At 37.4% G+C, this 22,669-nt stretch overlaps 2 protein-coding genes across 3 annotated transcripts in view; one reads left to right on the top strand and one right to left on the bottom strand.

Annotated features, from left to right (window-relative positions):
• Positions 1-200: 200 nt before the first annotated feature.
• Positions 201-18,353, bottom strand: FKBP3 (FKBP prolyl isomerase 3). 2 transcript variants are annotated; one of them, XM_039257422.1, is made up of 7 exons: positions 18,175-18,353; positions 15,665-15,766; positions 14,841-14,948; positions 3,960-4,095; positions 3,418-3,485; positions 1,732-1,829; positions 201-548 (listed from the first exon to the last, which is right to left on the bottom strand). In XM_039257422.1, exons 1-7 carry the CDS (start codon positions 18,280-18,282, stop codon positions 494-496), a joined length of 675 nt encoding a protein of 224 aa, XP_039113353.1. In that variant the 5' UTR covers positions 18,283-18,353; the 3' UTR covers positions 201-493. The 2 variants fall into 2 exon arrangements, with proteins under 2 accessions (XP_039113353.1, XP_039113354.1); XM_039257423.1 differs by lacking the exon at positions 18,175-18,353 and adding an exon at positions 17,761-18,010.
• A 1,007-nt stretch (positions 18,354-19,360) lies between these two features.
• The window catches only part of FANCM (FA complementation group M), a 63,500-nt gene continuing 60,191 nt past the window's right edge, over positions 19,361-22,669 (top strand). Inside the window, exons 1-2 of the mRNA XM_039257425.1 lie at positions 19,361-20,239; positions 20,806-20,978. Coding sequence (XP_039113356.1) covers positions 19,723-20,239; positions 20,806-20,978 — 690 coding nt within the window. The 5' untranslated portion in view covers positions 19,361-19,722. The remainder of the gene's footprint in view (positions 20,240-20,805; positions 20,979-22,669) is intronic.

The following is a 22,669-nucleotide window of genomic DNA, read 5'->3' as shown; positions in this document are numbered from 1 at the left end:
TTTTTGAATTTAGCTAAAATCATACCATTTAGCTCTTTGCTTCCTCTCAGTTTCTGTGCTTGTCTTCTCACTATACAGGAATATTTAAAGAGGAGTGTGTCTCTGACAAAGCTGTTTGGACAATTTTTCTGTAACTCCCTGTTTTGATAAAGTGTTAGCCCTAGTAAACCTAATCAGAACAATTATCTGTTAACACCAAATAAATCAAGAGACTGAATATATTTTATTGAGCCTTTTAGTTTACAACATGAGGTAAAAGGAAGTCAGTTCTCCTTAGCCAATATTTTACACAGCTGTAGTAAAATATTTCAAACTTTAGGGAATTATAATGGATTACATATATTAAAACTTGGGGACTGGGTAAACAATATCTGCATTCTTGAATTTTCCAGTTGATTCTTCCACTACAACAGTAACCAGCTCTAGTTACATAAGTTTCTTCAAGGCCATGTTTTATTGTTGCTAATGTCTTTATATCAGAAGCATTGCTATTTCAGTCAATATCCACTAATTCCACTTCAAAAATGAGTTTTGCATTTGGTGGAATTCTGTTGCAGAAGTCAAGGCAAATTTAATAAAAATTGCTGCTTCTTTCACTCACAATAACCTCAGTCTAAAATTAGAATTATACATAATAGATATGGGTATTAACTTCAAAGGGAAGGGCTTTATGAATGATTGAGAGGCTAATACATATTACACTAGCCTAGTGGTTCCTAAAAGTATCTTTGTGAATGGTGATCAAAACCTACCAGTATAGGCTGACTAGATAAGTTGAGCTTGGACTAGAATCTTCCTTACCTGGATGCCTCACCAATACTCCCAAGTTAGCCACTACCTAATGAAGATGGCTACTCAGTGCTTTAAAAAAAAAAATATATATATATATATATATATATTTTTTTTTTTTTTTGATATTTGCTGTAGTTGGGCCATCTAATTTTGATGGGCGTAGAAAAGGGCTATTATATACTTCTAAATAATTTTAACTGATACAACTGGAGAGAAATTCTATGTTTTTTAAAAGTTATTCTAACTGATCCTACTAGTCCAATGGGAATGGAACCAATAACAGAAAAAACTACCTTCTCACTTAGTTACTGAATTGTTCTGATCATAATGATCAGGAGCCAGGGTTTTTTTTTTTGTTTGTTTTGTTTTTGTTTAATTTTCACAGACTGTGTCTATCAGAGAAGTATTGTCATTAGTAGTGATCACAGATGCTTATACTGTGTTGGACCCATGGTCTCCTTAAATTTCACAACTGGTAATCCCCAACATATGTTCCACTGCTAAGCTTTGAGTACCCATTTAATTGCCTGAAATTATACTGCAGCATAAAATTACCACGAGCCATGCTTGTATCCTATAATTTTCTACAGTTGTTTGTACTGGACATCTTAACTCCTTTAAGTAAATCTTTCAAACAGTAACAATTGCCTTTCAAAGACAAAAACTTAAACCTCACCATTTACCTCTTAAAAATCAAGAACAAATTAAAAAGGACAGAAAGGTAAATTCTGTTCTAGCTCAGGTTTGGATACTTTGTACTAATAACACATATTGACTTCTGTCTGTATTGGTGGTGTGTATACAAAAGCATCTAAGTATCAGGAATACAGGTCTGGATGGGATTCCTGATCAGGAAATTAACCTAGGTAGCATCTTTTATACCTTCAGATGGTCTTCATGTTTTGTTTTTTTTTTTACTCACAAAGGAGAAAAGGATACTTGGCATCAGGCTGTCCTTTCTTTCCATAAGCCCATTCTGGTTCAATTTCTAGTCGAGCCTTTTCTCCCTTACTCATGGTCAAGAGTGCTTCATCCCACTAAAGGCAAGAACATGAAATACTAATGATAATTTGCAAAAACTACATGTAAAAGTAGAAAACAGTATATACCAAAAAGCATTCCATCACTGGATTTCAATATATTCTAAGGTAATGTCCTTGGGTGAATCTTTGTCCTTTAGTTCCTCAATGCAAAACAACAAAAAACCATATATACATACATCTATATATGTATGTATTTTAACTAAACTCTGCCCCCAATATGGGGCTCAAACTCATGACCCCAAGATCAAGAGTTGCATGCTTTACCATCTGAGCCAGCCAGGCACCCTAGGTCTTAAAGCCAGTTACCAAAAACAGTTAAATCAACAGGATGCAAAGATAAAATATATGACTGATATCATACACTCTGTTGAAATGTCAGTCACATAAAGCTCAAGGGATAGAGATCTGTTACATAATGGCAAATAAGAATATGGTTCACTAGAAGAAATAGACAAGCAATTAATCATAGAAATAGAATAACTGATCAGTTTTGTGTATTGTTAGTATCAACTAGGTACAATCAGGTAGCAGTTTAAGTTATTTTCAAACCTTTAGTTTGAAGATGTTTTATATGCTATTTTAGGCTCTTGTTATGATTGAGCTGTATTTTATAACTTACCACAATATTAAGAAGAACACTGAGGATTCTCATAAGTGCACCTGAATAGGCATTTCAGTTATAACGTTTGATGTTGTGAATAAAGACAATGTAATAATAAATGGGCCCTAGAATGACAGCTTCAGTGAAGCTGATAATCCTGCTATCCATTACCCCCTTTTGTACACTGCAGTGGTCACTGCAGCTCAAGCCCACCTTCCCCTTTTCTCATTCCTTCTGTTAACCTCTCACATGTAAGGGTAGGTAAAAAAGGCATGCTTACGTTTGAAAAATTTTCTGGTATTTGAACCTCGGTTGTGAAAAGTGAAAAAACTCAGAATAAACTTTTTCTTCTATGAGTAAGTATTCCAGTGAAACATATTTTACCTTTCTCTATCATGTATAAATAGTACAACTATGTAACATTTTATAAGAAACTTAAAAAAATTTTTTTGAGGTTTTTTTGAGAGAAAGAGACAGAGCGCAAGTGGGAGTGGGGCACGGAGAGGGAGACCATCAAAAGCAGGCTCCAGGCTCTCAGCTTTCAGGACAAAGCCAAATATGGGGCTCAGACTCACGAACCAAGAAATCATGACCTGAGCTGAAGCTGGACGCTTAACCAATTGAACCACCCAGGCACCCCTAAAGGAATCTAAAAGATAAATTTAGAAAGCCAATCTTTCTGACAAAGAATTACTTGATGATGAAAAAAATATTTAAAAGGGTAGGCATTGAAGAAAATAATATTTGAGTCTCGCTGCAATTATGCTCATTTAATTGTTTTAGCAACCTTGAGGAAGGCTGTGTTGTCCATAACCAAGGCCCAGAAAAATTGTGCCAAATCAGTTAGCAATGATAGCATTTGATTTGTTAGACTCCAAAGACTGCTTTCATCATATCCCCAATCCTAAATCTTTATGGCATCATATACCACAAATAGCATGTGCCACAACATCTATTGATTCATTGCCATTTTTTACTTACTCCTCTGATAACTTTGCCTATTCCAACCTTAAAACTTAAAGGCTTGGCATTTTTCTTCTTCTTTGAACCTGTAAAACAAATTTTCCTTATAATGCATGATGAAATTAAGTTACATTGGAAAAACTGACTTAAGTCTTTAAATTGATTTTAGAACTTACTATGCGTTTGAAAATAAATAAAAATTCAGAAAACTCTTATCTTTACATATAGTTATGGTCTATAAGGCAGAGGAGAAGGATCTATATTTACCACTTAAATAGCACACTATTTTGCCTTTTATAATGAAATACGAAAGCCTTACTTTGGGACGTTAACCAAGTTTAGATAGACTAAGCTTCTTTATTTTTTGCTTCCCAATGACCAAGACCTATTTATTCACCCAGCCAATAGTGAACAGAAGACCTCTTCCAATTAAGTCACAGGTGCAAAAGACTTCTGGAAAAACTGACAGCCAAGAGAAAGGTACAGCCAACTGCTCATGTACCACACAAATATTTTGCAATGCTTTATAGCTAAAAAGATAAGATTACATTTAGACTTACTCGTTTGAACATTAGTATCAAAAACAGTCCCATCCTGTAGTGTTCCTGTATACCAGCAGTGAACAACATCTCCCTTTTTGGGAAAGTTGGTTTTATCTCCTTTTTTAAGAACAGATTTCACATATTTTGGTGGACCCTAAAAACAAAAACAAGAGTTACTAACTCACATCCTTCAGGATGACCAAAAGAATTCTAATACTGCCAACTGGGACTGAAGTATGGTCACAGAGTTTCAAAGATTTGGCAACAAACTATTTTGCTTCGGGTTCACCTCTGAGTTAAAAAAAAAACCCACCAACTCATTGCACGTCTATGGTAAGAATATTAGTAAATAGCCTCAATAATTTCAAGTAGCTTCCAGTCTCTCTGGAAACCAATGTTCTTTTGACAAAATTCTGTTAATTAACAAACCATGAAATAAATCCTGTTATTTTCCAAGGTCAGAAATATCATTACTATTTAATTCCTATAAAGTCATAAGGGATTAAATAATGTGACATTATTAACTATTATTAACTGACATTATTAACACATTAATAACTGACATTTTTAAAAGATTTGAGTTGTTTAGCACCAATAACTGACATTACAGAATATTTTTATTATATCCAATTAGGATGAATACAGTAATGCTCCATTGGTTTCTGAACTTCAAAATAAATTCACACAATGAACAGAATTACCTATAGAGATTACCGTCACATGGAGCACCTGGGTGGTGCAGTCAGTTGAGTGTCCAACTTTAGCTCAGATCATGATCTCACAGTTGATGAGTTCGAGCCCTGCATCAGGCTTGCTACTGTTTCTGCAGAGCCAGCTTATGGTCCTCTGTCTCCCTCCTCCCCCATTAGTGCTCTATCTCTCTCTCTTCAAAAACAAAACATTAAAAAGAAAAAATTAAATGATCATAGCAGGCATATTTCCTAGAATAAAGTAGGATCATGTGGGTCTTTTTTAAAAGTTAAAGGCTAACCTAATCAGCAGTGATTCCATACATGTGAGGAAAGCAAGTTTTTTTTTTGCAGTATTTTAAAACTGATAAAGTATCACTTTATTACTGATAAACTGAAATGTATATGGATGGTAAATATGGTCAATAAAGAAGCAAGAATTATTTTTGTGCCTTTGTTATTGCCTTACAAATACTAATGTCAAATATAATATTACTTATTTGAACTATTTTATATATCCTACATAAAAATCATCATAGATTTTATAATGCTAAAAAAAGCTCATTACAGGTTGGGTTGTGTCCTGCTTCCCATAATATGGTGTTTGGTATTTATCAGTGCAATTATTATTTATTACTATTTCAAATATTGTTCATTATGATACATTAAAGAAACTAATCTTTAAAAGGCAATTTACCAATATTAAGCTCAATTTTTATTTTATTTTTTTAAATGTTTTATTTATTTCTAGGAGAGAGAGAGAGACACAGCGTGAGCAGGGGAGGGTCAGAGAGAGAGGGAGTCACAGACTGAAACAGGCTCCAGGCTCTAAGCTGGCAGTCAGCACAGAGCCCGACGAGGGGCTCGAACCAACAAACTGCGAGATCATGACCTAAGCGAAAGTCGGACGCTTAACCGACTAAGCCACCCAGGCGCCCCTCAATTTTTATTTTTACAAATCTTTTGAAAATTATTAAATTCCAGTAGAGTTAGCATGTAGTTTTATGTTAATTTCAGGTGTATAATATAATGACTCAATAATTCTGTATATTAGCACTGATCATGATAAATGTACTCTTAATCACCTTCACCTATTTCACCATCCCTCCCACCCACGTTCCTCCTGGGAGAAAAGCAATTTTTTTTTTTTTAATTTTTTTTTTTAATGTTTTATTTATTTTTAGGAGAGAGATAGAGACAGCGTGAGCAGGGGAGGGTCAGAGAGAGAGGGAGTCACAGGCTGAAACAGGCTCCAGGCTCTGAGCTGGCAGTCAGCACAGAGCCCGACGAGGGGCTCGAACCAACAAACTGCGAGATCATGACCTAAGCGAAAGTCGGACGCTTAACCGACTAAGCCACCCAGGCGCCCCTCAATTTTTATTTTTACAAATCTTTTGAAAATTATTAAATTCCAGTAGAGTTAGCATGTAGTTTTATGTTAATTTCAGGTGTATAATATAATGACTCAATAATTCTGTATATTAGCACTGATCATGATAAATGTACTCTTAATCACCTTCACCTATTTCACCATCCCTCCCACCCACGTTCCTCCTGGGAGAAAAGCAATTTTTTTTTTTTTAATTTTTTTTTTTAATGTTTTATTTATTTTTAGGAGAGAGATAGAGACAGCGTGAGCAGGGGAGGGTCAGAGAGAGAGGGAGTCACAGGCTGAAACAGGCTCCAGGCTCTGAGCTGGCAGTCAGCACAGAGCCCGACGTGGGGCTCAAACCCACGAACTATGAGATCATGACCTAAGCGAAAGTCGGACGCTTAACCGACTAAGCCACCCAGGCGGCACCAAGAAAAGCAATTTCTTATTCAAACTTAAGAACAAAATGAAATAACAAAAAAAGGGGGGGTATATAGAATTTATATAGAAAACCCCAGGACTCCAGCAAAAAACTGCTAGAAATGATAAATGAATTCTGTGAAGTCGCAGGATACAAAATCAATGTACAGAAACCTGTTGCATTTCTATATACCAATGATGAAACGGCAGAAAGAGAAATTAAGAAAACAATCTAATTTCCATTTTACCCAAAATAAGATACCCAGAAATTAACCTAAACACAGAGGTGAAAGGCCTATAAAACACTGATGAAAGAAACTGAAAGGACATAAAGGGAAAGACATTCCCTATTCATGGATTAGAAGAATATTGTTAAAATGTCCATACTTCCCAAGCAGTATGCAAATTTAATGTAATCCCTATCAAACTACAGCATTTTTCACAGAACTAGAATAAACAATCCTAGAGTTTGTATGGAACCACAAAGGACCCCAAATAGCAATGGCAGCCTTGAAAAAGAAAAGCAAAGCTGGTTATACCACAATTCTGGACATCAAGTTGCATTATGAAGCTGTAGTGATCAAGACAGTATGGTACTGGCACAAAGAGAGACACGGATCAATGGAACAGAATAGACAATCCAGAAATAAACCCACAATTATACAGTCCATTAATAAAGAATAAAGTCCACTGGAAAGAATATCCAATGGAAAAAGACAGTTTCTTCAACAAATGGTGTTGGGAAAACTGGACAGCAACATGCAAAAGAATGAAACGGGACCACTTTCGCACACACAAAAATAAATTCAAAATAGGTTAAAGATCTAAATTTGAGACTTGAAACCATCAAAATCCTAGAAGACTACATAGGCAGTAAGGTCTCTGACTTCAGCTATAGCAACTTCTTTCTAGATCTATTTCCTGAAGGAAAATAAAAGCAAAAGTAAACTCTTGGGAGTACATCAAAATAAAAAGCTTCTGCACAGCAAAGGAAACAGTCAATGAAACTAAAAGGCAACCTGCGGAATGGGAGAGGATATTGCAAATTACATATCTGATAAATGGTTAGTGTCCAAAATATATAAAGAACATATAAAACTCAACACCCCCAAAAAATCCAGTTTAAAAAAGGCAGAAGACATGAATAGACATTTCTCCAAAGAAGACATCCCAGATGGCCAGCAGACACATGAAAAGATACTCAACATCACTCACCATCAGGGCAATGCAAGTTAAAACTACAATGAGCTACTACCTCACACCTGTCAGAATGGCTAAAATCAAAACACAAGAAACAACAGGTGCTGGCAAAGATGTGGACAGAGGGGAACGTCCTCTTGCACAGTTGGTAGGAATGCAGCCATTGTGGAAAACAATATGGGGGTTCCTCAAAAAGTTAAAAATAGCAATTGCACTACTGGGTATCTACCCAAAGTATACAAGAACATAAATTCAAAGGGATACATGCACCCCTATGTTTACTGCAGCATTATTTACAATAACCAAGATAAGGAAGCAGCCCAAGTATCCAGTGATTGGTGAATGGATAAAGAAGATGTAGTCTATGTATGCAATGACATACACAGTCATAAAAAGAACCGAAATTTGGGGCGCCTGGGTGGCTTAGTCGGTTAAGCGTCCGACTTTCGCTTAGGTCATGATCTCGTGGTTCGTGGGTTTGAGCCCCGCATCGGGCTCTGCTGACTGCCAGCTCAGAGCCTGGAGCCTGTTTCAGTCTGTGACTCCCTCTCTCTCTGACCCTCCCCTGCTCACGCTGTCTCTCTCTCTCTCTCTCCTAGAAATTAAAAAAAAAAAACATTAAAAAAACAAACAAAAAAACCCGGATTCTTGCCATTTGCAATGAGATGGCTGGAGCTAGAGGGTGAAATAAGCCAGAAATGACAAAAACAAATGACTGCACTTATGTGGAATTTAAGCAAAGGGAAAAAAATGAGACATACACACACACACACAAACCAAGACACAGATTCTTAACTATAGATAACAAACTGATGGGTAATACAGGGGAGGTTTGGAGGAAGAATGGGTTAAATAGGCGATGAAGATTAAGAAGTGTACTTTTGGTGATGAGCACCAAAATGTATGAATGTACTGAATTACTATACTATGGTACTTTGAATTGTACTTGAATACAGTAATTGAATTGTATCATATTGTACACCTGAAACAAATACAGCACTGTATGCTAACTAGAATTAAAATAAGAACTTTATTTATATACATATATATATATACAATTTTACACTTCACCGAGGCACCCGGGTGGCTTGGTTAAGTGTCTGACTCTTGATTTTGGCTCAGGTCATGATCTCACAATTTGTGAGATTGAGCCCCACACGGGGCTCTGCGAGGAGCCTGCATGGGATTCCCTTTCTCTCTCTACCCCTCCCCCGCTTGTGCATGTGTGCTCATTCACTCTATCTCAAAATAAATAAACATTTAAAAAAAGAATTTTACACTATGAAACATTTAATAATGGAAAGAAAACAAGAAACACTGAACACCTAATACTTGCCAGTCACATAACACATACCATCCTACTTACTCTTAATCCTCTGGAGACCCTTAATCACCTACTTGTATTTTTGCAGATGAAGAGACAGAGTGAGGTTTTGGGAATTTGTGCAACAGAGCTAATGTGTAGTAGAGAATGAATATAGGGTTGGGTTTATCTGAATCCAAAGGTCTTGTTCTTTCTACTATGCCTAAATACCTCAAATAATAGTATTGATGACAGTTAACTTCTACTAATATTACTTAAAATAGCAATTACTGAGCACCCTTTATGTGCTGGGCACTACTCAAATGGTTTACATGAATTAACTCTTAATTGTTACTGCCTTATGAGTTAGGTACTATTACTCTTGTTTTACAAAAAAGGAAACATAAGGATACAGTGGTTAAGCAACTGGCTCCTAAGTGGCTGAGTAGGACTGGAAACCAGGCAGCCTGTATATGAGCCCCAGGCTCTTAACCACCTTACTATAAAAACTCATATGGAACTTTAGATACTACACAAATCATTTTACTTAATGTCAATTCATTTAACTTTACAGCAACATGGCAGCCTTTTTTCCATCTTTTGTTTAGAAGGTAACGCCTGGATAGTATAAAGCTCTATTTAATTTAGAGCCTAAGAATGAGCACTTTTCACCTAAAGCTAGGATGCCTCCCTAAATCAAAAGAATGTTACAGCTACAACTCGAGTACAATGTGTATTATAAAAGTAAGCACTGGGACGCCTGAGTAGCTCAGTCGATCCTGGGTGGCTCAGTCGGTTGAGGGTCTGACTTCGGCTCAGGTCATGATCTCACGGCTCGTGGGTTCGAGCCCTGCATCAGGTTCTGCACTGACAGCTAGCTCAGAGCCTGGAGCCTGCTTCGGATTCTGTGTCTCCCTCTCTCTGACCCTCCCCTGCTCATGCTGTCTCTCTCTCAGAAATAAATAAAGCATTAAAAAAATTAAAAAAAAAAAAAAAAAAGCAAGCATTAACTTCCTCCCTGACACTCCCGTTCCAAGCTTGTTTTAATCAAAAACTGCTACTAGAAATGGTCAGGTGTCTATTAGTAGCAGTGTAAACTGGTGCTATCTCTTTGGAATGCAATTTAGAAATATTAGAAATGCAATAAATAAAATAATAATTCTATTTATACAAATATATGCCCAAGAAGTAATTTGAAGCTAAGGACAAAAATCTTTATGCAGTTATTCAATACATATTATCCACAGTGGCAAAAATAACCACTGTGACATTACCACATGCTTATGGTAATCTAATACTGTTTTTTTATAATGTGGAAAAATTCTTATAAAGTGAAAAAATAGAAATTTCTAACTATAGTAATATCTCAAAATAAATAAACCCTTAGAAAATATTCAAAACATCCTGAAATGGGGGCGCCTGGGTGGCTTAGTCGGTTAAGCGTCCGACTTTCGCTTAGGTCATGATCTCGCGGTTCGTGGGTTCGAGCCCCGCGTCGGGCTCTGTGCTGACTGCCAGTGCGGAGCCTGGAGCCTGTTTCAGTCTGTGACTCCCTCTCTCTCTGACCCTCCCCTGCTCACGCTGTCTCTCTCTCTCTCTCTTCTAGAAATGCATAAAAAACATTAAAAAAAAAAAAAAAAAAATCCTGAAATGTATCTAGCTGTGGGAATTATGTATTCTCTATACTTTTATTTTCTATTTGAAAAATAGCATGTTATTTTTATATCAGAAAAATAAAGGGTTAAAAAAATACATAGTTGACTTGACAAAAAGTGATAATATGAGAATGACTAAATTTTTTTATGTGAGAGTATCAGAATATCTTAAGACTTCATTAAAGAAATCACATGTAACTATTTGAATGGATAAGGTATGATTAGTGAATAAGAACTACATTTTATATCTTAACTTCATTTTATTGTTTTCCCAATTGTTGTCCCAAGTTATTTGGCCATGCTGTGTTACCTACATTAAATCTAGGTCCTAGAATAATGCAAAAAATCCCCCCATTAAATTGGTGATTATGGCTCAGACTTAATGGTGAAGGCACCAGTCTGCTCATGGATGGCATCCATTTCAGTGTTTCACAAAGTGTCTTTTACAGACCATTCACTGCTTAGTATTATTATCATTGTTAGAAGAAAAGGGGTCTGCCATAATTGTTTAGGAAGCACTACGTTCAAGTTAAATATGCCTCTATTCTACATGATTTCTCAGAGCTGTCATCAGCTAATATGCACTGTGAATCTTCAAGGTGAGAGAAAGCACAGGTTTTGATGATGCTAGAAAACAACCTGGACCTTCTGGGACCTATATAACACATTTTATGAAATGCTGTTCTAGTTATATGATCTGATTTTGTATTTCACTGCAAGAACCTGATTGGGTCATGGTGAGAGGTCAGATCAGTCCCAAGACTATACCTAAGTTATATACTTGAATGGACCTAGCTTTTAGATAATTTCTTGGCTTTGCAGCAATTTCTTTAGTTCAGAACTGTGAGAGTAATCATTGTAATTTCAGTTACCTGGATAACATTATAGCCTCTAAAAATTAAAGTATGTTACATCATTATTCCTATTATTCATTTAAGAAATATTTGAACATGTTCTATGTGTTAGAAACTGGAGATACATAGGGTGAGGTGGCAGACAGGGTCCTGACCCTCACTCTAGCAGAGAATATAGTCATGTGTATAATTACGTGGGTTATGAGACCTAAGGAGGGGGAGAACAAAGTGCTAAGATGAGAAGGACACAGTGACCTAACCCAGTAGAGGCTACAGCCAGGGAGAGGTTTATAACACAGAAGAGCATTTTCACAGCAGGGAACAGCATAAGAAGAGTAGAGTCTGCGAGGGAGAAATGAATGAGGCAATGGAAGGAAATGAGAGGAGGATGGAAAGATAGGTAGCATAAATTAAGAAACGGTTTTGTTTTTTTTCTTTAAATCTTCAGGTCACTGAACAGCCAATTAAGAGTTTTAAACAGAAGTTAAGAGAATCAAATTCGTGGTTTTTTTTTTTTATTTTTTTTATTTTACAGAGAGACAGAGGGTGCACGAGTAGGGGAGAGGGGCAGAGGGATATAGAGAATCCTAAGCAGGCTCCTTGCACAGGGCTCAATCCCACAAACCTGGGATCATGAGCTGGGCCGAAATCAAGAGTCCAATGCTCTACTGACTGAGCCACGTAGGCGTCCCAACAGAGCACTGTGACCTAGTGAGGAATGGATATGAAATCAAGGTGGAAGTGGGGAGACTTGTTAGGAAGAGGTTAGTATAGTAGTCTGGATCTACACCAGATAAAACACTTCTGAGATACATTTACTGCAAAATCAACAGAATTCGATGATGATTAGATGTGAAGACATTGTAGAGGATGAATCTCAATTTTTAGCTAAAGTATTTTTATGGTTATTTCTGACTGCTGAGTGTGAGTGCCCGCACTATCTTATACTTTCTCTTGTCCAATATTCATTGGAATTACTTGAAAACTTTCCTTAACATTATTAAACACATAATAGAAAATAAATTATTGATGATGACTAATTTCTTTAAAGTCCAGTAGAGGTATTAGACAGGTTCTTTACATTAAAATAAATAAGGTAGAAACAAATAATTAGATACCATGTGTTACAGGAATTTATACAGTTAAGTAAAATCTGGGATGGTGAAAAATTCAGAGGAAGTGATGAACCCATGACCTGGTTCTTAAAAGTGACATGGAACTGACAAATAGGGGACTTAAAGAGAAAGACACATTAATCTTTCTCTTTCTTTTTATTAAAGAAATAAAAGTATGAGAGTGGGAATGGGTAGTTTAGTAGGCAATGAGCAAACATTTGTGGTTAAAGAAGAACATTTCTTCCAAAGTAGTAAATATGGAGCTGGGCAGAAAATGGAAGACTCTGAATGCCAAGAATGGTGTCCAACAGAAATACAAAGAGGACCACAAATTAATTTTACGTTTTCTAGTTGCCACATAAAACCATTACACTCAAAATAATACTTCAGTATTTCAACAATATAAAAGATAGATTATAAACTCTTTAAAAAAAAAAACAAAAAAAAAACATGGTAAGCCTCTGAAACGGAGTGTGTATTTCACACTGAAAGCACATTTTAATTTGGAGTTGCCACAAAAGGCACAGTAGCTACATAAGGCTAGGGACTACAATTTCAGGACAGCACAGTTCTAGACAGTACAGAATTACTACAGATTTCTAAGCAAGGTATGGTTCACAAAGTACTATTTTACTTAAGTAAAACTTATACATTTTACTAGAAAACTATTTTGGGACTAGATGGAGGAAGAAAGAGAGTGAAGGCAGATCAGTGAATTTTCCAATACTCTAGGTCTGCAGACTTGAAATGCTTGAAAATCAAGGAGGAATGAAGATTTGAAAAAAAAGATTTCAAGAGAAGATTTGAAAGATTTAAAAATGTTTGAGAGCATTAGTTCTGAGGGACACATGAGAAGGAAAACATTAAAGATTCAGAGAATCTGGAAGGTAAACTATTTTGCCAAGTGCCTTTGGAATCCTTTTAGTAATTATTAGGCCTTTATTTACTTGAGTAGCTGCTCAGTATTTTCCCAGTACATATAACAGTTGTCAAATCAGATGTGATAAACCTCAAAAGTGCATTAGTGTACATACCCACAAATATTAATTTGTGCTTTACTTTTTTAAATTTTTTAATGTTTTATTTACTTATTATGTTTTATAATGCTTTATTTCTGAGAGAGAGAGAGACAGTGTGAGCAGGGGAGGGTCAGAGAGAGAGGGAGATACAGAATCTGAAGCAGGCTTCAGGCTCTGAGCTAGCTGTCAGCACAAAGCCTGACACGGGGCTCAAACTCACGAACTGTGAGATCATGACCCGAGCCCAAGTGGGATGCTTAACCGACTGAGCCACCCAGGCGCCCCAATTTATTTTTGACAGAAAGAGACAGAGGATGAACAGGAATGGGGCAGAGAGAGAATAGGGCACAGAGTCTGAAGCAGGCTCCAGGTGCTGAGCTGTCAGCACAGAGCCCGATGTGGAGCTCAAACCCATGAACTGTGAGATCATTACCTGAGCCGAAGTTGAATGCTCAACTGACTGAGCCACCCAGGCGCCCCTAATTTGTGCTTTTCAATCAATAGGAAAATACCATATAAATTAACTAGCTTTAGTTCTATAATTCTATACCTGAACTTATATTGTGTCCACAAATATCCAAATACTATACTTTCATCATTAGGTCCCACCTCTTTATAAGATCTGAGGAATATTATTATTACTATTAGATTATTATCTTAGGTACTAAGTGCCAGGAATGAGTGAGCTTGGTTAGCAAGGTATTATCAGAAATGTTAAGACTGTAATTATTCAGCTTTACTGTGGCTGTTCTAAGTGCTGTTCTTGGCTCTACTGAGGGTGTCCATTTGCAGAAGTGGTTTAATCTGGTTCTTCAAACATTTGTACCAGAATGTAAAACCTATGTTGGGAAAGATGAAACAGATGACTCCATACCCTGCAGCCAAGCCCAGACTATATCTATCGCCAAGAATACCATGTATATTAGAAAAAGCTAAAAATAGTCATGGTGAAGTTTCTTTCACTCAGTCCAACTTGGCTATACAATCAGGACCTTAAAATGGCTTTGGAAGCTTAGAATTTCTGGTCAGACAGAGGAAATATAAAATACAAAGCTAGAGGTTTTACAGGAAAGACTTATTAACTGTAAAACACTGGTTCTTAGGTGTTTTTTTGTGATTCACTACACCTAAGGGAGAGAACACACTCCAAATCAATGTTTGGTTCACTGAGAAGTGCCCATACTCAACCACTCCTTACTAGGAGAAATCAGTGCTGTAAGCAAATACTTTTCTCAAATTCACATGAGAAATAAAATAATACTCTATACAAACCTCATCCAGAGTTTCTTCAGACTTGGTTTCTTTGGGTTTATCTTCATTAAGCTTCACATTTTTCACCTGCTCAGACACTTTACTTATACTTTCAGTACCCTTGAAACGCTGTAAGGAAAATACTCTAATGTTTACCATATTCAGGAGAGGTCAAAAACTAGAAGGGAACATCTATATTTTCAACCTTTCAAATGAATAAACATCTGCACCATGATTATAGGCTACATAATTCAAATGTAAATAAATGAAATGGCTTAAGAAAAATCTTAATTTTAATCAATAAATTATGATCCTGATTAGCATTGATTAGTTTGATTAGCATTTTAATCAACAAATATGACCCTCAAAGTATCTTACAATATAAATTCTGAAATCAAAGCTTTAGAAAGGCCAACTCAGACTCAAATATGAATACCATTCACACAGCTCCTTAACAATGACTCTGTGCTTTGTCATTTCAGAATAAAATGAAATACCAGAGAATTTAAAATTTGTTTTTCTAAAGTCTCAGCCTAAATCTGAGATTTTAAATTCATAAATGAAATGGAACTTACTTTGGATTTTAACCTTTCAGTGTGCTTACTTGTCTGAATTTAAACTATAGGGAATTATTTTTAAGAATTTGGTTCCTTAAAATACTAAAACATCTTTCCATACTACAGATGAGCTTTGCTAGATTTGACAGCTAGTCTACTTATGATTAGAGTTAAGAAAAACTGCAGGTGGAAAAACTTAAAACATATTTTGCAAATAAATTTAAAACTTCTTTTTGCAAATAAAATATCTAAAATATTATTTTGGTAATAAAATGTAACAATACTCACCTTACTTTCAAAAAGATGGTTATAGGCTGTAACCAAATGGTCCTTGTTAGCTGTCTTGGCCACGTTTTTAATGTTTCCTAATAACTTATGTTCTGCAAGAAACTATAAAAAGGAAAGCTGCTTAGAATAATTTCCCTCACGTAATAAGGGTCTAAATGTTAGAAAATGACCTTTTATGTTAGCAATTATGCCTTCAATAGAAATACTAATGACAGAAATGAAATAAACATATTTATGTCCTACTTCATAACAAGATTTATGGAAGATTAAAAATATTGAGTATTTATAAAAATTGACAAGAGTGGAACTGTAACTCACCCTTTTCCTTCCCATTAAGGAACTCACAGAACATTTATACAGCAAGTACACTCTGGTGACTGGACAATGCCACTGGCCATGGCCCTGGGAGCCTCAAACCATGTTGGGCATAGCTATCTTGACAAATCTGTAACCCATTGTTAGCACCCTGGGAAGCATGGTTAGCCAATGCTGGATATAGAGTGGTTAAGTATGTGGGCTGAGGAGTCAGATCATCAAGGGAGTAAGCCTTCCTAAAGATGCCATTTCTGTATCAGAGTGGAAGATTAATAACAGCATCTATGTCAGAAGGTTGTTCTAAGGACAAATGCAACAACCCATTTAATGCATTTTACATACAGCCTGTCACATGGTCAGAACTCAATAAATATCAGCTATTGGGACTAATGACATAATGTGCTTAATAATTCAAAGTAATAGAATTCCATTTGTCTCAAATAAAAGACTAAACTGGCAGACAGACACCAAAATACTACTACTGAATACTGAATCATCAAAATGTAACTTCATCTCAAAATCATGTCTTTGTTTTCCTTATTTTATTCTGCTTTCTTTTCTGCCTTCTGGTCCTTGAATCTTCATTTTGCTACTTTCTTGAAGTTGTCCTCTAGCATCTTCTTTTGATAAGGCAGCTTTTCTAATACTATCACTATTGTATTTTTTTTCCTCCTGTGTTCCTCTCTCCCTCTTAGAGAAATGTTATAAACGATAAGTGGATGGGGAAAGGCTATTTTGATTAAATGGAAGTAATCAGCTGCTTCAGCATTCTTGTGATTTCTTTAGCAAGATTACAAAAAAAAATCCAAAATATAAACATCTCCTTGATATCTTATGATTAATAGAACAGTGACTGATTAAAGGATGTGAATGAAAAGTGGAGAAAATGGACTCAAAAGGTTAATACATGAAAAAATATTCTGATAATTCCAGTCTCTTGAAATTGTCTCACGTGGGCCAGTTTTACATTAGAATTCACATTGGGATGACTGGTTCTGTAAGAATTTGATGAAGTACAGTACTGAGGCATTAAATGTTAATGAATGATAGGCCTAGTTTATTCTGATGTTCCATTTGAAATATGAACTGACTTCAGAGAAAATAATTCCACTAAAATGGCGTGGTCTTTCTTTTTATACTGTATCCCCGATAGTGAGCACAGTTCTTGCTATAGATGTATAAATATTTGCTGATGTCAGTTAACTTATGGGTGTATGGAACTGGAAGCTAGAGAGTAACTATTTCCTCTTCAAGACACCTGAAAATGAAAATAAACCAGAGTCCTCACAGAAGAACCCCAAAATAAATTTTTAATGCAAGTTTAGAACTTAAAAAATTGTAGAGAAACCATACTGCTGCTTCTGTTTGTCATAAGTGAGGGGATGCAGCGTGCATAAATTACACAGTAGTTCAGCAGTTTAAGAAAGGCATGAATGATACTAATTTCCAGGGTGAAAAAAGTTTGACAAAAAAAATCCCAAAAAACAAACAAACCAAAACAAAAAACACTTGTGACCACAGTCGGGTGGTTAAGATGGAGACTATATTGAAAAATGCAGCGTGTACAGTATAAAGAATGCCAAATACATTTCTTAGTTGGTTTGTAACAATGGGAGACCCTACCCTAAATGCGTATGTAACGCCCCTAAGTATAAAGGGTGAAAAGGTCATGTGAATAGTCGGTATTTTTAAAAGGTAAACCGCAATCTACAGAGTTTTAAAAATTACGCGCACTACTGTTCAGTATTTAGTAACTGATGAGAACAGCAAATCGCACATACCGTTCCCACAAAAATCTTCACAATCCTTCCCATTTCCCTAATAGCCTACACTCCCCTGCAAGCGTCTCATCCAGGTCCTCGGTCCTCAGACACCCGTCCCATCCCCCAGTATTTCCTGGGTTCTTTCTTTTCCACGGTTTCCACCCTCACTCAACAGGCCCAAGGAGGTCCTAATTATGCGATTGCTGCCTGCCAGCCCCCCGAAATAAAGCCGTTCCCCCCGCCGCAACCGGGCAGCCCGGAAAGGCGGGAGCATGGCTGCCCTGCGCACGCGAGGCCTCTCCGGCCTTCCAGGCCACCGACCGCGGGAGGACGAGGGCGGGGGCACGGAGGAATACGGAATGTACAGGCATCTCCGGGGGGGTGAGGCGTCCCTTAGCAGCACCAGCCCGGCCGCCCCGCCGCCTCTGGTACCGAATCTGAACCGTGGTCCTGCAGAAACTTGATAATGTCCTTCTTGGGTAGCTGCTCGCTGCGCAGCTGCTCCACGGTCCAGGCCCGCTGTGGAACGGCCGCCGCCATCTTCCCCCGCTGCCTCTGCTTTACTGAGCCAGCCCGCCTCGCTTCAGCATCGCCCCGCCCCCGGGGCGTGGCGCGGACTCCGCCTGGAGCTCGAGGGGGCGGGGTCACTCGCTACCAGCCGGGATTGGGGCCTGTCCTTGAGTGACGTCAAGGCTGTTCTTTGAGGGCTTCTTTGTAGAGTCCAGGTATAAACCCGCTGAAGTGTTCCTTGGGGCGGACTACGCAGATGACCTAAAACTGTCATGTGCTCTTAACTGGAACCATTGTGAGGTGATCATCGTTGGTAGTGATTTTTATTTACCAGCCATTACTCCCATTTGTGTATTAACGACGGACTGCTGTGTCTTTAGTCTGTATGTTACGTGCTTCAAGAAAACAACGGCATTCAGAATCTAATCTCATTCCATCTCGTTTTAGCCTAATAATTCACACCTGATTGGCTCAGTCCTTGTCCATTAGAACATATGCCCCACCATCTCCCTTTTAAAACAAATTAAACGAATACAACTTTTCTCTTTCCCCGCCCAAGAAATAAAAAACGCACGAAAAAGTTTGTCTAAAAGCAAGTTCAAGAAACTTGAGCAAATAAAACGATATTAAGAAGCTACATGCAGAATGCTGCTTGCTGATGATGAGGTGACATTAATGTTCAAAATAGCCTCATGATATGTGTGTGTACTTTTTCTCAACGCACGAGGAAACAAATTTACAGAGGTTACTCCAAGTTGCCAAGGTTTAGAGTGGAGAAGTCGGGAATCGTATCCAAGTCTGAGGTAGAAAGCTATTGCTAGAATAGAATAGTACCACACCGACGCTTACTGCTACGTATCATTTATGAAGATGTAATGGTAGAGTATCCAGAAAGCCTCATTTTTTTCTTTCAGATTTCCCAACGAATACAGGACCAAACCATTTGCCTCTCTCTTAATAAAACTGTTAACATAATGGGTTGCCTCTCCAAATACTGTGAAAAAGAGACATCTCATCTTACTTAAAACTACAACCAACAAGGAATAAGGAATGTTAGACACTCAAAAACGTTAAATTTACAAAATATGGGTATCCGTTGTTCCTAGTATCTCAAGGTTATTTATTTTTATCATTTTAAGCACTATCACTTCAGCAAGGAGGCCCGTACGCAGTCTTCCGGGACGGAACTTAGATTTAGAGTCTGTAAAGAGACTGAACTGCGGATCAAATTTAGAGTAACTCCTTAACAATGCGCATGCGTCTCCACGAGGCCGCGAGGGTTTCCGGGAAGTCAGCCAATCATATTTCCAATGCAAACTCAGTGGCGGTAGTTTCAACTAGGTGAACCAGCTGCAGTTCCGGCTTCACGTTCCACTGTTTTGTGCGAAGGTAACCAATGGGGAGCCGAACGGTGGTTGAGCTGCTGCAACTGCTAGCGTCCGAGAGAAGCGTTTGGTGGTTGTCGGCCTAATGAGCGGACGGCAAAAAACGCTTTTCCAGACGTGGGGCTCAAGTTTTTCTCGATCCGCTGGGGCTACGGGTTGCAACTCTGGACCTGAGCGACCTCAGAGCCCCGGCATCTCCAGGGCATGTTGTCCTCCAGCGGCAGAGGGTACAGAGGTTCCTCCGGAGTCGGACGATGATGTATTGCTGGTTGCAGTGTACGAGGCAGAGCGGCAGCTGAGTCTAGAGAATGGCGGTTTCTGCACCTCAGCGGGCGCCCTATGGATTTACCCTACTAATTGCCCAGTGCGGGACTACCAGCTGCATATTGCCCGGACCTCTCTGTTCTGCAACACGCTGGTGTGTCTGCCCACTGGATTGGGGAAGACCTTTATTGCCGCCGTGGTCATGTACAATTTCTACCGCTGGTTTCCTTCCGGGAAGGTGGTCTTCATGGCCCCAACGAAACCTTTGGTGACACAACAGATCGAGGCTTGCTACCGAGTGATGGGTATCCCGCAGTCCCACATGGCCGAAATGACAGGTATTTTTGAAAGAATGGGCTAATTTGAAATTAAGAGCACGCTTTCTGGTGGAAATGGAACTAAAGGAATTCCTGACCCATTTGGAATAGTCCCCAGATCACAATATCCATATTTTTTGCATACTCTCCCTTAAAACATTATCTACTTGTAGCAAGTCTAGCCCTAACGAAAGGGTTCCTTTACTCAATTTGCAGAGACTTCTGGTAGTTGGTCGGAAGATTTTGAAGTTTGTGTGTGTATACCCCATTAGTAAGTGAACATGAGGTTTTCTGACTTTTTTCCCCAGAAAGATTTCCCAGTTGAAGAATTTACTTCTCTGCAGCTATTATGCCATTTTGTTAAGAATTCTCTAAAGACAGGCTAGTTTTTGTTTGTTTTAGTCAGCATTGTCATTTGGATCACAGAAGAGTTTATAATGTAACATTTCCATTATTTTTAAAATTGTTTTGTCTGAAGGCAGATTACCAAGCAGGGCTGCGTTCTGAAATTAGGCCAGATTGTTTATAGATATTTTAAGGATAACAGCCTTGGTGTTTAGAATGTAGGATGTTACTTTTGTTTACAGGATCTACTCAAGCTTTAACCAGGAAGGAAATGTGGCAGAGTAAGAGAGTCCTTTTTCTTACACCTCAAGTCATGGTAAATGATCTTTCTCGGGGAGCTTGTCCGGCTGCTGAAATAAAGTGTCTAGTTATTGATGAAGCTCATAAAGCTCTTGGAAACTATGCTTATTGCCAGGTAATATTTTGTTTAAAAGTATTTTGTACTGTGAATGTATTGTTGAAGAGTATTTTGGTGAATACTTATTAATGAAAGTTATTGATTGTGTTATCATTATGAAAAAAACTCATTATTTCAGAATAGATGATGATAGGATATACTTCATTCAAATCAGTGGCTCTACTGTCTTTTTTTTTTTTTTAAGTCCTTGACAAGACCATTAGTGTCAGGTGTAGATGATGAAAGCCTAGTTCTGACTGAGGCAGTGATCCAAAAAAGGGTATGTGTGGAGTTTTGGAACTAAGATAATAATCCAAAGATTGGTAGCAGATATGCAGTATCATTCCCTGGCAGCTAAGTAAAATCATACTTAACTGTCAAGAGTTGTTACCAAGATTGATTGACACAATGTATGGGACATATCTAATGGAGTGCTTTCAGTTTAAGTACTACATGAAGATAAATTACAAAGGTGGAGAGGTGGGATACGGCTGGAGAGGTATTTTATGTTTAGCGGTTTGAATGCTGTTTGTAGGACACTGGGGATAAAGGTAGTGGAGACTCATTGAAAAGCGTTTACCTGGGGTAATGCTTAAGATTTAAAAAAGATTAGAAGATCGAAGACTAAAAGCAGAGAGTGTAATGAGGGAGAGGAGCAATTTAGGCTGACTCCCACGTTTCTAACTTGGAAGATTATGCTTCAGTTTTGGAGACACAGAAGATTTTGGGTATTGTGGAAAGATGAGTGCAGTTTTAGATTGTGGAGTTTGAAGTCTCTGTGAGGAATGTAGCTATTGATGCCAATGGGCAGTGTGGGATAGAAATATGAATCTCAGTGGGGAGTTCTGAGCTGGAGATACAGATCTGGAGATCACCAACATATAGGTGGTAGGTAGTTAAAACTATAAGCTGGTGATATCAGGGAGAAGGTATAGAGTAAGAATAGAAGGGAAAGTTGATTTTATTTAGTGCAAAGAGATGAATCTCACTGCCAGTTTGTGAATTTGTAGTTTCCTTGGGGACTTTAAATGTTATTGTATTGTATCTCTTTGTTATCTTCTGAAGAGAATAATCCTCTTTCTTAGAGTTTTTTTAAAGCAGGAAATGGATATATATATGTATATATAAATTAATATCTTTCCAAGTTAATATCTAATGTGTTAATGTTTCTACTTGAAAGGAGCATTTAAAATTTTTTAATTTAAATCTGAATCTGTTTTGCGGATTTAGCTTATACTTAGCAACTTTAACTCATTTGTTTTCAAAAAATTTCTAGCATTGTTGATTTTTTTTAATTACAAGGTTTATGCTTTTATTGAGTATAATGAGACATGCACTCACTTGATTAACATCCAAATAGCCTTTTGTGTTTATGGTGTATTGAATATTATAGATATAGAGTCCAGTAGGCACACCCAAGTTCATGAAGAATGTAGCTTCCTGGGTTACAAACACAGTACCATTTCCTTTTCTACAAAATGCTTGAGAATCCTGCTTGCAGAAAAATAATGTATTAGGGACATTTTTGTCTTGCATCAGTTTTTACTTAGGACAGTTCTACATTAAGTATAACGTTCTATCTTTGTATGTATTCTGTATCATATTAAAAAGAATATTTTTTGAGATCAGTCCAAATTCAGTATCTCATTGAATTCATCCTTGCCATGGGTTGAAATAAGAGAAGCTTTTAGATAATATGGTTTTACTGT

This window comes from Hyaena hyaena, unplaced genomic scaffold (genome assembly GCF_003009895.1).
Source record: "Hyaena hyaena isolate Hyena2069 unplaced genomic scaffold, ASM300989v1 scaffold_621, whole genome shotgun sequence".
Lineage (NCBI taxonomy): Eukaryota > Metazoa > Chordata > Mammalia > Carnivora > Hyaenidae > Hyaena > Hyaena hyaena.
Note: the sequence above shows the minus strand (reverse complement) of the source record. Positions and strands in the feature narration are given on the sequence as shown.